This window comes from Tinamus guttatus, unplaced genomic scaffold (genome assembly GCF_059628265.1).
Source record: "Tinamus guttatus ecotype Peru unplaced genomic scaffold, ASM5962826v1 Tinamus_guttatus_pri_ptg000089l, whole genome shotgun sequence".
In the NCBI taxonomy this organism is placed as follows: Eukaryota; Metazoa; Chordata; class Aves; order Tinamiformes; family Tinamidae; genus Tinamus; species Tinamus guttatus.
In genome coordinates, this window is record NW_028288623.1 from 1929093 (window position 1) to 1944605 (window position 15513).

Below are 15513 nucleotides of genomic sequence, written 5' to 3' on the forward strand. Positions count from 1 at the left end.
TTAGTTCTGATTATAATATATACTTTTTATCTTTCAGTCCGGTTCCTCCTGAAAAGCTTGTCAATAATGGTGTATTAGTGGTAATTTTTAATTGCTTCTATTTCTTTAGTACTTCATGTTCATTTTCACACTGGTGATGGGACCAGTGAATCTGGGAGATGCCCCAACACCTCACTGCAGACAGAGCTGAAGGAGAGGTAGATAGGGAATTGGATGCCATATTTGCCCTGGGCTCCGCCTCGCTGTGGCCCTGGGATGCCCAAAAAGTGTCCTCTGTCACCAGCTGATTGCGAGCCCCATGGCTGAGAGGGCAGTGCTGCTCCATTGACTCATTGCATCTGTTTCATCCCCTGCATGGATTTCTCTTAGCAAACTCATCACGGACACTATGTTTTCCTCACTTCTGTAGGATCATATAGGAGTAGCTCTCTTGAGTGCTCCTGACTGATGATTTAGAGGAGGTAACCAAGGTCTGCCAGGTGGCTGTCTGCAAGGAGAGCCTTGTGACCTGGCTGACCCACCATCTCACCCTCATGAGGGCTGTGCACCCTTCTGTTCCTTCCTTGGTTATTTCCCCATCCTCCTCAGCCCTGGAAAACTTTAGGATAGACCAAGGATGCCAATTTTCTTTCAGATAAAACCCTGGCACGTCTTCAGAGTGCCTATGTCATCCTTTTCTCAGATGAAGTAAACAGAAGGTGGGCAGTTTTCTGGAACCCAGGAAGTCCTGATGGCAAGACGTAGATAGCAAGGAAGTGACTCAGGTGTAGTGTGTTTTGTGTCCTTAATTCTTTTGTCATTCATCCCTGCTTCAGTCTCGTGAAATTTCCTGCTTGGAAGTCCAGGTGGAAAATACATGGACGAAGAAAGAAGCTTCAGGTTAGACTTCAAGCTGGAAGGATTTTTTTTTTTTAATAGTAAATTTAAAAAAAAAAAGCATAACTCTTTCACTTATTTATTTTTTATGTCAAAAAAGTTCTACAAGGAAGGAAGCACAAGGAAGCACAGGAAGCTTTTCAACCCTGTGAAGTAGAAGCAGCTTGGCTGTTTCAGTTCTTCTCATTTTCTGTCATTTTCTCATCCTGTAATTGCATGGTTGGGAATATGTGTGGGACCACAGATCTAGCAATTGTCAGTGTCTGTGCTGACTAACTTTGAAAACCGGACTTCAAAATTGGAGTGTGAAATTTATCAGTGCTGTAAAATAGAACTAAATACTATTTTCTATATCAATAATTTACTTCCTGCTGAATTTTCCTTCATTGTTTCTACAAAGGCTCCTTTTGCTGCTATGTGAGCTCTTCATTTCTTTTCCTTTATTTCTGCAATGCTCTTTGTTTGGATAATTATTATTTAGAATCTGGAAGCTTTTTAGCATTGTTTATTGCATGTATGTAAAAACAGCTTCTAACTTCGCTTAACATTTGCTTTCTGTAATCTATCTATCTATCTCTCTCTTTTTTTTTTTTTTTAGAAAAAGACTTCCTATTTGCATTGAAGGGATCCTATGAGAAGAGGCAGAAGCTTTCCCTGCGCTCTGCCCTCAGGCCTGCTGGGCCCATTCTGTTCCACTATGGCAAGTACAGGCAGTCAGAACTACACGTTGCACTGCCAGAAAAGAAGTCACGTTTCTGCTTGGTAAGTGGCCATTTGCTTAAGCAAGCAAAACAAATGGATAGTTTGCCATATTTATAAGCAATTTCAGTGAGGCAATTGGAAAGAATTTTTATTTTTAGCTAAATAGTGTCTTGCTTAATCTTCCATGTAAAAGCGCAGTACCCACTAAAAAACCTAATACTATATGCCAACCTGGAGACTGTTGGATATTGATCTTGTCTGAGAGAAATAATTTTGTGACAGTGCTTTCTTGTGGCACATACATTAAATATTTTTCTATGTTATAATGCATTTTTCAGTGTACAGCAGATGAAGAGGAAAAAGACTGCAGTTCATCCCTTGTTATTCCTCTGGATTCACTTCCCCTCAAGGAGAAAATAGCAGTAGCCAAGGTGATTGACGACAGCTTTTTAGAATAAATCTGAAGACTGGGTCCAAAGAGTGATAGTTGCTAGTCCTGCTCATCTATGCTCCCCTGGGAATTAGAAAATCACATCAAAATAAAAACAGGTTATGCTGGTGGTGTGACAGAACCCTGGGTCAGCATAGCACATTTAAGATACTCTATCTATCTCATGATAACTATAACAAATAATGCTGTTAATTAAAACTCGCACGAAATACAGCAGACCACTCTCAGAATTTATGACTTGCTTGCTGACTTACACGAGATGGTGACAGCATGCAATCCTCAGGCCTGGGTGTTTCTTCTTACCTCTGAAGTACAGCAACTCTCATAAGGTTTTTATAGGACAGGAATCCCCAAGGCTGATATTGCTACAGTGGCCTTGTGTTACTGAACCACAAGCTCAGCAGGTCCTGAGCAACATTGAGGAATTTTACACTGCTTTTGAAATTATTTCCCAATAAGAACACATTCATAGTGTGCCTGGAAGTTAATTCAGCTGTTTGTGAGCTGCTACTCAGGTAGACCGAATTTACGTTGCTAAATAGAAAGTATTATAAGTCTGTATATTTTCATCTGAATTGAACAGAAACAAAAATTAACCCCCCTCAGCAAACATCCCAAGCCATGTATTTTCCAAAATGGGGATATTCAGCATATTTGAAACGTTGGTGATGGTGGTGTTTGCTATATACAGCTCTGCATATCTAAAATAGCTGAATCTTTGGGATAAAATATTTGAGTGAAAATATGGTACACTTGCAAAAGATTTAAAAATACATGGATTTTCTAATTGTTTTGGCTTTGGGCTCAGTAGTGCTCTCAGAAAAAGTGAAGGACCTCAATGCTAACTGAAAGGAAAGAATCAAACAAAAAATCATCTCTAGTACTTCTATTATGTTTTTCAGGATGAAACAATTAATTTACAGCTGAAGTCAAAAGACTGGTAAGAAAACCTCTCTCTGGGTTTTGTGGTTATGAATAAAGATGCTGGGCAACTTTGCTGTCTTCTTACCTCTTTCTGTATCTGAGGAAAATAGTATTAAGTCATTGGCTTTATTTACCAGGGGAGGGTTAGTTACGTGTGACTAGGAACTAGACGTTTTTAATTGTGCTGGTTGAAATTTCCCATTATGTGTGTTAGGCAGCAGTTCAAGCTTAATGGGAAGAATAATCTTTTCTGTCTGCACAATCCCTGGAGCTACAAGCTAATAAAAGAGTGCATTTATTCTAAACTTCCAAAAAAATGAGAATATTTTTATAGATACATCTTGGAGGTCTTCTGTTGTTAATAGTATTTGTATACAGATTGCAGGACTTGTTAGGAAGTTTTTGAAAATCAGCATAGAAGTAAACCATATTTCCACTTTTTTCCGTAAGATTTTACATTTTTAAAAATCCCTCTCAGCCTCTTCTCCATCTTGTCTATGCCCTCTGCTGATGTGCATTTGCAGGGCTGTAGGACTGGCTTTTCTTAGCATAGTTGCAAGGGTTATGGCTTGTGAGTGCAGCTCCATATCACATACATAGGCTTTACTTACTGTTTCACCCTGAACTTTAAGGAGAAAAAAATTAGATGTTCGCCTGGCATTTGATCTCTGTTCGGAGGAGACCAATTTCCTACAGAAGCGGAAGAAGTTTGTGTCTTCTGCTCTAAAAAAAGCCCTTAATTTACAGCAAGACCTACAGGACCATGAGGTATGTGGAGCACCGGATAGTTTAGATTGTGCTGTGTTTTGTGTTTGTAGCTGTTAGTATATCGTTCTTTAAAGAGCTCTGATGTGTTCAGTTTCCCATGTGAAGCATTCAAAATGTTCAGATGAAACAGTGGGAGTGCACAAGTGGTATCCAGACTGCTGGCTGTACCTGTTTACTGCCAAAATAACCATGAAACATCATGTTCTTTTTCTTTGCCATATTTCTTCTTTCATCTGTGACTTACAATCCTTCTCTCCTACCTGAGCATTCACGCATCAAGGCCTTAAATAAGGTATTTTATATTATCATATTCTAGGGGAACATGTGATACATGATACTCATTAAGTTTCTTACTGCAGACTTTCCTCTGGTGCTCATCATCTCGACTGTATCGTCACTGTGACAGCACAAAGACATTTTCCTTTCATCTGTCTGACTTAGAGCTATCTAGAAATCATACATCATTCTGGATGGCCCTGCTATTGCTGTTTGAAATTGAAGACAAGCATACATCTCAGAATATATGAACCACAGCTCCTTCAAAATCTAATTGTAGTCTCAAACTCCATTTGCCAGATTAGAATTCAAGTAAAAGAAGTATTCCAGCCGTTTAAAATAAGACGGGGCAGGGGGAAAAGAATTTAGTATTTTTAAGTGCAAATAAGGCATCCATGCAATTAGGCTTTGTGGTTCATGATGGCCATTAAGTACTCAAGATGCTTTATGGCAAATATAATCCAGTCATTGCACCTGACTAATAAAAGAGAATGAGACTGTCTGGTTCTCAGCGTAGAGCTGTCATGAGATGATGTTCATGCTAAGGAAAATGCAGTCTAATACTGAAATGCCTTGATACAAGAAGTTTTGAGCTGTTTCAATAAACTAGCATGTAGCAATTTAGAAGCCTGGAATCTTTTGATCAAAAATGTCAAAAACTAGCAAATTGCCATTTTCAAAAAAATAAATTCTGTTCAAAAACCAGCATTTAATTCTTTCTTCCCCAACTTTGGGTAATACCTAAATGTTAGACTGTCCTGTGGGACAGAAAATCTGTAATTTACTCAGCTCTGACCTGATGTGCTAAATTCAATGTAAGCTAAATTTTTGCTTACCAACTGCTTGTGTTGATGTGTAAACAGGTACCAGTTGTAGCAGTCATGACAACAGGGGGTGGCACCCGGGCACTGACATCTTTGTTAGGCAACCTGTTGGGCCTTCAGAAGTCGGGTCTCTTAGATGCTATTTCATACATCACTGGCTCATCTGGCTCAACATGGTAAGGAGACCCTGAACAAAGCTGTCATTTGTCACCTCTGTAGTTTGCTGTGTGAAGAGATTTTTTTTCTCTTCATTTGGGTGAAAGAAAGCATCCTATTTTGTCTCAGGTAGTTTTGTTGTTGCATTGGGATAGCTTCTGAAACTAGAATTGTTGCAGGATGGCAATCCTGTTTCAGACAACTGTATCACATTGTAAAATATTTTACTTGGTTTTATCCTCTTCGAGTTTTCAGTTTCTAATCCAAAATTGATTATGTCCTATTTTTTACCTGCCTAATATTTGATAGTTAACTCACAGGGTTAGCATGTTAACAGACAATTATTAACAACAGTTATTTTAATTTGCCAAGTTCTGGGAACTTTAAGAGGCCATCACTGAAAAGGGACATGAGGTCTCTCCCTGGCCACATCAGCAGCAGGAACGGGAACCAGTGCAATGATTGGAGCTGTTCCCCCAGTGCCTGAGATGGCACATGGCCAGGGCAGTGCTAATGAGCAACAGCTTATTACCTGGCCTCTCTCTTCATCTCTAAAATCTTTCCTGGAAGCTGTTATGAGATTTGTGTGACCCTGGTAGCTTGTGTACAAAGCCCAGGGTACCCAGATTGCATGGAGGGGCTTTCACAACTCCTCAAGTTTAGCTATGGGTTTGGAGGTGCTCTAAATCCAAAAATATTTTCTCTTGCTTGATAAACTGAGCTCAAAAGGTGTTTTCAATGAGTCTCAAGTAGTTAACTTGATGTGGTCCTTAAATCTAAGAAGTGAAAGTGTATGTGAGGATATGACAATGTAATTCTGTTCTTTTCCACAGGACTTTGTCACATTTGTATCAGAGCTCTGACTGGTCACACAAGGATCTGTCTGGGCCGATTAGTGAAGTCCGGAGGCACATGACTAAGTGCAAGCTCAGTTGCTTTTCTTTGGAAAGCTTTAAGTATTATGACAAGGAACTAAAGCTGCGGAAGCAAGAGGGATACCAGACTTCTAGCGTTGATTTCTGGGGGCTTCTACTAGAAAAAGCTTTAAATGATGGGGTACTGTGCATATATTTTTTCCCTGGTACTGAACACCACTGTATAGAAAATGAAACTCTTGGAACAGGTGCTGACCTTATAGTATTGCCAGCATTATCCAGGCAGATGATTTTTCCCGACTAACAGGGCTTTCATCCCATGTACTTCTCAGCACATAAGCACCAACCTGAAGGTCCTCAGTAGAGTACCGAACCTGAATGCCTTTTATCTGTATGAATATCTGAGCTCTTCACAGCAGAGTTCTGCTCTTGCTTTCTTATTCTCTTTTTCTTTCTATAGGAAATTAAATATTCCTTACCCATAGTACCTCGAACTGTTCTACAGCTCATCAGTAGCTTAATGAGCGTACAAGGATGTATAAATGTTTACTTTTTTATTGTTGTTAAAAAAGAATGTATGGACAAAATGAGTGAAGAGAATAAGAAAATGTAACTGGAAACAAATATTTATTATTCTTTAAGACCAGTCACAATGAATGACAGTACCATAGTTACACATTTCCTTTTCTTTGGTCAATTCACAGAAAAATGAGCATAAGCTTTCAGATGAGCAGCAGGCATTGGATCAGGGTCAGAATCCTCTCCCTATCTACATGATCCTCAACATGAAAGAACGTTACAGCCTTCCAGAGTTTAAAGGTGATGGCAGAATGGAGTCACATCGGGGCTCAGCTGATGTATGAATGACTTGCATTATTTTTTCACACCTGCAGCTCTTGCACTTCTGAATCCCAGCACTCATGTCCTCTTCTTTTTTCACACCTGCAGCTCTTGCACTTCTGAATCCCAGCACTCATGTCCTCTTCTTTTTTCAATTTCTTTTATGCTCAGAGTCTCTGGGTAAGTGAAATTTGTGGAAGGCTCTTTAGGATAGCCAAACACACCTTTGGTTCTGTATGTAGAGCAACTTAAGCCAATTCTTTCTGGTATAAACTTCATTTCTTACCTGGAGGGGCTCTTTGGAAGGTTCTATATGAAAACCTTAAGGAAACTTGAGAGAGTGGCCAAAACTAGGTAAACGACAATTAATTACCCTGATGAAAACCAGTCTGTGATCACCCTCTTGAAAGGGCTTGTCCTACACTTGCTTCCTTCTCATTTGAGCTTTGCCTGAAAGGAAGCAGGGATGGGATTCAGAATTAAAAGTCCAATTCGTGTCTCTGCTTGCAGAATGGGTGGAGTTCACCCCTTATGAGGTGGGATTCTTAAAATACGGAGCCTTCATTCGCGCAGAAGATTTTGGCAGTCAGTTCTTCATGGGTCGCCTGATGAAGAAGCTCCCTGAATCTAGGATCTGCTTTATGCAAGGTGATATGCTCATCCAAGTTTGGATTGTGTAAAAATGTATTTCCTGTAATACAGTTTCTGCATTCTGCAAACAGTGCCTGCAGCACGCAGGACTGAAATATAATGTACAATAAGTTGTTCCAAAGCACTGATCAAATTCCTCAGCCTGGAGATGGGATAACTGGGTAGAAAAGTGCTCAAAGAAAGTTTCAAATAATGCTATTCACTTTTGCTTTCCAAGTGATTTTTAAGTCTGAAGTTTCAGGGCTGATATTCGTATGTTGAAAGTGGAATCCTAAAGCCACATTTGGCTATGGTCTAGTCTAAAACAAAAAGCAAGGTTATTGCTGAGTTTGTTAGAAAATACAACAATTTTGAATATTTTTCCCAATTATATTTTTCCCCTTAATTATATTTTTGCTGGCTTAATAGTGTTGCAAATGCTTTGTAATTTTGTTCGCATGATTAAATCAGGGAGTTTTGCCACCCTTATCTCATTAAAGTGGGTGGTTCCCAATAACAGATGACAGACAGCTTTGAGGGTTTTATGCAATTCTTCATGTTTTAATTTTATGTAATGCTAGGATTCTCTACCACACCCCTTCATATCCTGGTTAGGTTGTCTGTAGAAGAGTCCTTAAACTCTGAACAGTAAACACATTACTTGTAAATAAACATGATACACTATAGAACACCAAGGATGCCAGCAATAGCCAAGTCCAGTAAGGTAAACCTATAAAACTAGCAATATGGTATTTCTTATTTGGTATACAGAGACCTTATACTCCTCAATGTACGATGCAAAAGGAGCCCACAGTCGTGTTAGTACAATCACGATAAAATATTTGGATGTGAAACCTACTTTTAACTATATAGCTAATTCTCAGAACTTCAATGGCTATGCCTGGAACTTTTCACAATGCAATGAGTTAAAAAAGAGGTGACTTGAGAAGAATACTGTAGAAAGCTCCAAAATCCTGAATCAAGTGGAGAAAGTGAAGAGAGAATTTAAATTCCCTATGTATTCCTGTATGAGTATAAGGGGCACAGAGTGGTGCCATGGGAACTGGATCCTGACCAAGCAGAGTGAAATCATAGACTTCACTGGCAGGAAGTGTCACACGAGCCACAAGTATTTATAGGTTCAAAAGGAGGAGAGCAAATTCATAGAGATAAGGCCATTTGTATATCTGAAACATAACCATTAAGATGCAAGAACTAGCACTGCAAGTCCTAAGTACCAAAAGATTGGTGAGATACTAGGAGAGTACAATAAGAAAGAAGTCCCTTTATACTTGCCAATTTATTCCCTTAAGTAGATTCTGGAGCTAGGTGGGACTACTGAGGCACTCTTCTGAAAACTGGTACCTCATTTGCAGTTTTGCAGTGATGACGGTATGGTCTAGGTTTGTTAGCAAATAACCCATCACTCCCAGCCTGGGCTCAGTCCCGGTAGCTGAATTTATGTAAAACATAGATGTAGTTCTAGAAAAGACAGGACGGAGAGTTAGAGTAACACTGCCATCTAGTGATACAATATGCATGTGCCCTTCTGATTTGCAATTAAAATGTACTATGAGCTACGGTACAATGGTTTAAGGAAAAAAGTGAGGTATAATTTGGTAGAAGATATACACTTTATAAGAACTGTGGTGACAGAGATGGAAAGAATATATAAACTTTTGGGGATGCAGAATTCGGATTTACCAAAGAAAGCCTGGGGTGCCTGAAAGCTTGTCTATTTTTTCATCTCTGTAGCCTTGGAAAAGATGTTGCCTCTCCTTATAGCAGTGTTTTCACTTCAGGCTTGCACAATAGCTTCTCAGACGGCTGAGAACTGAGACTGTGCTGACAAAAACTGGCAAGCAGTTATCTCCAAATGAACTTCTCCCCCCCCCCCCCCTTTTTTTTTTTTAGGACAGGAATATACTAGCTAGAAAGCTTTGTTTTGTAGTATACTGATATAGATGTATGTGGCAATGAATTATAGTAGCTAATGACTTGGCACAGTGGTTAAAACCATTTAGAATCTTCTATGAAGACAAAATGTAAAAGAAATTACTGCAGATTTTAGTGAGAGGTTAGAAAGCTTGAAGCTTTCACAAACTTGTTTCAAGTGTTGGGGCTGACCTGCTGGAAAGCAGCTTGGTGGACAGAGATTTGAGAGTTCTGGTTGACAAGCAGTTAACCACGAGGCAGCAATGTGCCCTCATGGCCAAGAAGGCCAAGGGGATCCTGCATCAAGAGGAGAGTCTCCAGCAGGTCGAGGGAGGTGATCCTTCCCCTCTGCTCAGCTCTTGTGAGGCTGCACCTGGAGTATTGGGTGTAGTTCTGGGCTCCCCAGTACAAGAAGGACATTGAGCTTCTAGAGAGGGTCCAGCATAGAGCAACAAAGATGATTAAAGGACTCGAAAGTCTATCTTATGAGGGAAGACTAAGCGAGCTGGGCCTGTTTAGCCTGGAGAAGATCGAGAGGGGATCTCATCAACATGTCCAAATACCTGAGGGGAAAATATAAAAAGGATGGGGCCAAACTCTTCTTGATGGGGCCAGTGACAGGACAAGGCGTAATGGGTCCAAGTTGAAACACAGGAAGTCCCACCTCCATGTGAGGAAGAACTTCTTTACTATGAGGGTGACAGAGCCCTGGAACAGGCTGCCCACAGAGGCTGTGGAAATCTTCAAACTCCACCTCTGTGTGACCCTGTGCCACGTGCTCTAGGTGTCCCTGCTTGAGCAGGGGAGTTGGACTAGATGATCTCTAGAGGTCCCTTCCAACCTCAACCATTCTGTGAATCTATAAGTTAAAAGTTTATTTTTAAAAATCTGTAGAAAAAGAAAAGTTTTTTTCCAGCAAAATGTTCCCATAGTTGTCTCTCTCTTAACCATTATACAGGCCTGTGGAGCAATGTCTTCTCCTATAACCTCTTGGATGCCTGGCATTCATCAGATTCTTCAGGACGAGTGTCACTGAGATGCACCCAACCCAGACCTGTCAATGTTGGTTGGTTATATTTCTATTTTTATTTTGCCTATTGTCTTATAAATCTTTAGATAACTGTTATGTTCAGACACAAATAGTGTGAAAATTTTATGAAAGGTTTTTGTATCTTAAAGCTGGTGCCAATACTGCACTGCTTCTTTTTTACTCTTAGCTGTCACATTGCAGTAATATGTATGAAACTGGGTTTCTGCTCTCATGTCCGAACTCCTTTTTAGCAGCATTATTTCCACAAGTTTCCTTTGGATGAATTTATATAGGTGATGATTTCTGACCAAATATGAAACTATAATTTCCTGTAGTTTTTAAATTAGATTACATTTGCTGGGGGCCTTTCAGTTAACCTACATGACATTGCAAACATCTCAGTGCTATGCTTTCTGTCTGCCTTGGCAGATCACATTTCAGGAGTGTTGCTGTTATAGAGTTGAATATATCAATCACCTGGAACACTGTTGTATTTTTCTTGCCATTTTTTGATTTGGCAGTATCCATTTATGGTCCTTCAAAGTCTTGTATCTGAATGTGAATAACAAGTTTGATTTATGTGCTCTTCTTCACTCCTGCCATAGAGGTATTGCAAAACAATGAGGTCAAACAATGCCCTTGATAGCAGCTCTGATGAATTAGCATAATTCTTTTTCTCCTCTCCTTTTCCATGAATCTAAATCTCTTGCCTTGAAACCATTTTTGTCAAAGATGGTTTAATCTCGGAAGAAACAAGTCCAGATTCTCAGCCTCTACGAATTTACGCACAGAGAATCCAGCTTAATTTCTATCAAGAATAGATCACTTTTTCCAGCTTTAATAAGTTTGTTTCTGCATTCATTTTGTTTTCTAAGAAATATGCTTTATTGAATGTTGATTCTCTTCTTGTTCCTATTTTGAGATTAAGTATGTTGTCACATTTTATTAGGATTTTCTCTCCTTTAGCTAATGTGATATGGCTTTGTCATTGCAATTATTACAAAGGACAGCATCAAGACAATAATTTGTTCATATCCTCTACTGATTGGCAGAACAAGAGCCTTTGCTACCAGCACAGAACAATGAGTTGGAGACTTACTTAGTGACCCCTGAGTGTGGCATCATGGATATTATTCGGCAGCTCTTGACAAAGCGAGTGTTGGTTTCAAAGTTCTTCAACTTCCTAAAGGGACTCCAGTTGCACAATGAGTACCTCCAGAGCAAAAGCTTTTGTATGTGGAAAGGTAAAAAAGGAAAAAAAAGAATTTTAATTTTTGCCCAATGAGATGGTTTGACATTTTATTAGTGAAAAGATGATGATCAGGCTTTAACCTTCACTCGGGGGAAAAAAAAAAAAAACAGTGTAATTAAATGTCATGCAGTCAAATCAGCTGGACAGAACTGAAAATCCTCAGCAGAAGTGACTTTTTGGATTTCAGTCACTTTTTCACTGTGTCTCATGTGAATTGGCAAAACAAATTCTGGACAGCTCTGTTTTTCCTGAAAGTAGAATCTAAATAGATACTCCAAGAAGTCTCTTTGTTCCAGAGATGGGCAACTATTGCTAGTCAAGGATGGAGGAGAGAGCTGCACGAGAAGGGAAAGAGCTATTGTCTTATCTTGGACAAGATCTATGTTTTTTTTTTTTTTTCTCTGAGTCAAAGTTGAGCTTCAGTAAAGCAGCAGGGTCTTGGAAGAACAAAAGCAGTGAGGAGGCAAGTTATGTTTTATTCCTCTTTTGCTAGCCAGATAGCACATCTATCACTTCTTCAGTATCACTTACCATAAGAAATATTTTCTTTTAGATACTGTGCTAGACAATTTCCCTAACCAACTGACACAAACAGCAGAGTTCCTGTGCCTGGCAGACACAGCTGGATACATCGATATCAGCTACCCACCACTCATGAGGCCGGAGAGGAAAGTGGATATTGTCCTACACTTAAACTATTCTTCTGGATCACAGACATCGGTGCGAGGAGTACTCTGTTTTCTCCAATAATAACCTTAGCCCTTTTTAATTCCTATAGAGTCAGAATAAGTTTACATAGAAGAAACCTACTCTAGGAGAAAAAAATCTTAACTGAGAGTTTCAGGTTCTAGATGTCTAGATCTCATGGTGATGCTAATATATCATGCAAAATTCCCTAAAGAGAACAAAAATTTTCTAAAGTTTTTATTTTAATTAAAGCTAGGATAGATAACAGGCCATCCTCTAGACCTGTGTGCCACCAGGGCCTTGATATAGCTGTTTTTATCCCCTTTTTCAGTATTTTTCAGGAACCAGTACCACCACTTAGGAACTCGTTTTTTTTCTATCTCATGATATCTAAAGATAGATATATACAGTCAGATAAGAAGTAACTTGTCCAGTTATCTTGTCATTTTTTTCAAAGTCATGGAGAAGAATATAATGTCCATGTTTGCTGTTTCAAGTACGAGCTAACAACGTAGCCTAGAGCTCCTGTTGCTTGGTATGGATAGGACAGAGCTTCTTGAAGACTAGAGATGAGTTTTCAGAAGTGCTGACCATATTCAGGAGGAAATGGCTTGTTTTCTAAAGTGAATAACACTTCAGAAAAATTAAATTAACATTTCAGTCAAGGAGATGTTTGTGCCATGATGTCTACATCACTTTTTGTAGCAATCTTTAGGCATCTAAGAGAGCTAAGGGCTTTTGGCTATTTCATGCAAAGTTAAAAAGATGTTTGCATTTTCTGGAATCTGCATTTTCTGTTGATTTTAGGATTTTCTTCAGCAGTGGGCATGTTTCTGTGCTCTACCTTGCTAAGCAAGACTCTGGTTGCAGCTGTGAATATTTTATTTATCTTACAGATAGTTGCTGAGTGGGAGGTATGACACCAAGCAGGAGGTTAGAGGTTTGGTCTTGACATGTTATTTTGCTAATAACTAATAGTTATTACCTTCTGAAAGAAGCAAAGACCAGAAAAAAACACTGATAGTGAGCACAGGTTTCTTGTCTTTGTGAGGAGGCCTTTAATCGATGTGTTGAGCACTGAAGAAAGCTGGAGGAATAGTGTTTCTGACCTTTTTTCTTCTTCTTCTTCTTTTTTCTTGTCTAAATGCAGCCTTTGGAAAAAGCCTCCAAGTACTTCCTAAAACAGGGAATCCCTTTTCCCAAGATCCATCTGAGCGATGAAGAGGAGAGGAACCTGAAGGAGTGCTACGTCTTTGAAGACCGGGAGACCCCCCAGGCGCCCATAGTGGTGTTTTTCCCCCTGGTGAATGACACATTCAGGACATACAGAGAGCCGGGTAAGCTGCCACTTGTCCCGTTGCTGCCAGCCAGCCAGGACTCCAGGCAGCAGGAGCAGGAGACGAGAATAGGAGTGCTCCTAGGCAAGGACCACCATGGCTTGCCTCTCTTGCCGGCACCTGGCACTTCTCAGGACGCAGTTTACTTGCCAACCCTCTTACAGCCTTACTCCAGTGTCCCTGGGTGAGAGGGAGGTCCCTCCAGAGGCCACCAGGCCAAACAGGCCCTTGAGCCCTGCTGGAGGTTGCCAGGCCTCTTAGGAGGCTAAGGGGCCCCTCTGCTCCAGCCCGAATGGAAACATTAGAGCTACTTGAAAGAAGAGTGGGAGAAATCTCCCTTTTTAGCTAAAAAAAACATGCCGGGACCACAGAAGCGTCCTGTTAATGGTCTGTGTTTATCCGGCAGGAGTGGAACGTGGCCCATCTGAGCTGGGCCAGGGCAACGTGGATGTTTCCAGCTCCACCTCTCCTTACTGCATAAACAGCTTCACCTACACCGAGGAGGAGTTTGACAAGCTGGTAAAACTCACCAGCTACAACATCCAGAACAACAAACATTTGATCCTTCAGGCTTTGAATTCAGCAATAGAACACAAAAAGCAACAGAAAAATTAAATGCCATTCCAAGTTTCAGAAAGATAGTTGGATTTTTTTTTTCTCCCATGCAAAAGCATCAAAAACCTGTTTGGAGATGAGCAATACAGACTTGGGAAAGTACTAAGGCTTTTTTTTAGCTTGTGGTTCTTCTCTACGAAGCTGCAAGCCAAGATCAACCAATTAAACAAAATATTGATTAGCTTTATAGCTGTTTGCTTAATTTGATTTTCACTGTTGAATATTTTATATGTCTCTGTGTGTGTATGTATATATACATACATATGCACATATGTACATATGCATTAAACATATATACACATATATAAAACAAAGTTGCTAGGAAATATGGGACATTGACATGTAGTAAATACAAATTATTTTAAAATTTACTTCACTGGTAAAAGTTACATGTAAAGTGCAGACAAACAAGCTACAGATGTCTTTCTTATTCTAAACTTGGTACAAACAGAAAAAGAATATGTTAAAAATCTAGACAGTTTTAAAGAAATAGAGAAAAGTATATTTTATTTTACATTTCATGTCAGCCTGAAATTTACTTGCAAATAACATGAAAAGCTGTATATATAAGTTACAGAAAAGAGAGTTTACATGGAAAATGTTCTTTTTTTCTGTACCTTGGAATGAATTTTATTTTGGTTTGGAAATTCCCTTAGAAGTGACTTTTCCAAACTGTGTTGTGAGTCAAAATCAGCTCTTAAGGCGCACATGTGAGTACCTAACCTAGAGTTGTGTTTTTCACCATGGCGCCAGTTCAGCATCTACTTCCCATTAATTTCAGCATGTTTGGTACTACCTCCTGCTATTATAATGTAGGAATGCTATAAGCATTAAAAAAAAAATTAAAAACTGGAAGACATTCAGAGTTTGTGGTAACTGGGCAAGCTAAGTGTTCTATGCTGATATTCATAATTTATACTGATGGGTAATTATATAACTTTTTCAGTTTCTAATTGTTTACAAGCAATACAAGCTGTTTTCATCGAGCTAATTTTTGAGCTGAAGACCAAGATAATTACTTGCTTTATGAAGGTTTTTGATAGTGCAAATACTCTGTAAAACTGTTTCATTACAACAGAGATGTTGATGTAAAAAAAAAAAAAAAGATAAAATGTTTCAAACAGTGTCATCTACCCTTAATTATTTCAAGTTTGAATGAAACTCTAACTTGCCTATGTTGAAGTAGCATATATTAGTGCACACACACACACACACACAGCTACGAGTGGTACATTATGAATTACACAATCATAGCAAAAAATACATTCTTAAACGAAGTCCTAAATTAAATGTGAAATTCTAAAAGTTTGAAAAAATTGCTTCTCTCTGGCTATC

The 15513-nt window shown here is 39.3% G+C and overlaps 1 protein-coding gene across 1 annotated transcript in view; it reads left to right on the forward strand.

Annotated features, from left to right (window-relative positions):
* LOC104576791 (cytosolic phospholipase A2 epsilon) overlaps positions 1 to 14178 on the forward strand; it is a 30226-nt gene extending 16048 nt beyond the window's left edge. The window contains exons 6-20 of the mRNA XM_088520481.1: positions 38 to 80; positions 816 to 879; positions 1475 to 1638; positions 1917 to 2009; positions 2932 to 2969; positions 3586 to 3721; positions 4861 to 4997; positions 5811 to 6033; positions 6557 to 6671; positions 7203 to 7340; positions 10216 to 10323; positions 11340 to 11531; positions 12093 to 12259; positions 13377 to 13563; positions 13970 to 14178. Coding sequence (XP_088376607.1) covers positions 38 to 80; positions 816 to 879; positions 1475 to 1638; positions 1917 to 2009; positions 2932 to 2969; positions 3586 to 3721; positions 4861 to 4997; positions 5811 to 6033; positions 6557 to 6671; positions 7203 to 7340; positions 10216 to 10323; positions 11340 to 11531; positions 12093 to 12259; positions 13377 to 13563; positions 13970 to 14178 — 2014 coding nt within the window. The remainder of the gene's footprint in view (positions 1 to 37; positions 81 to 815; positions 880 to 1474; positions 1639 to 1916; positions 2010 to 2931; positions 2970 to 3585; positions 3722 to 4860; positions 4998 to 5810; positions 6034 to 6556; positions 6672 to 7202; positions 7341 to 10215; positions 10324 to 11339; positions 11532 to 12092; positions 12260 to 13376; positions 13564 to 13969) is intronic.
* The last annotated feature ends 1335 nt before the right edge of the window (positions 14179 to 15513 follow it).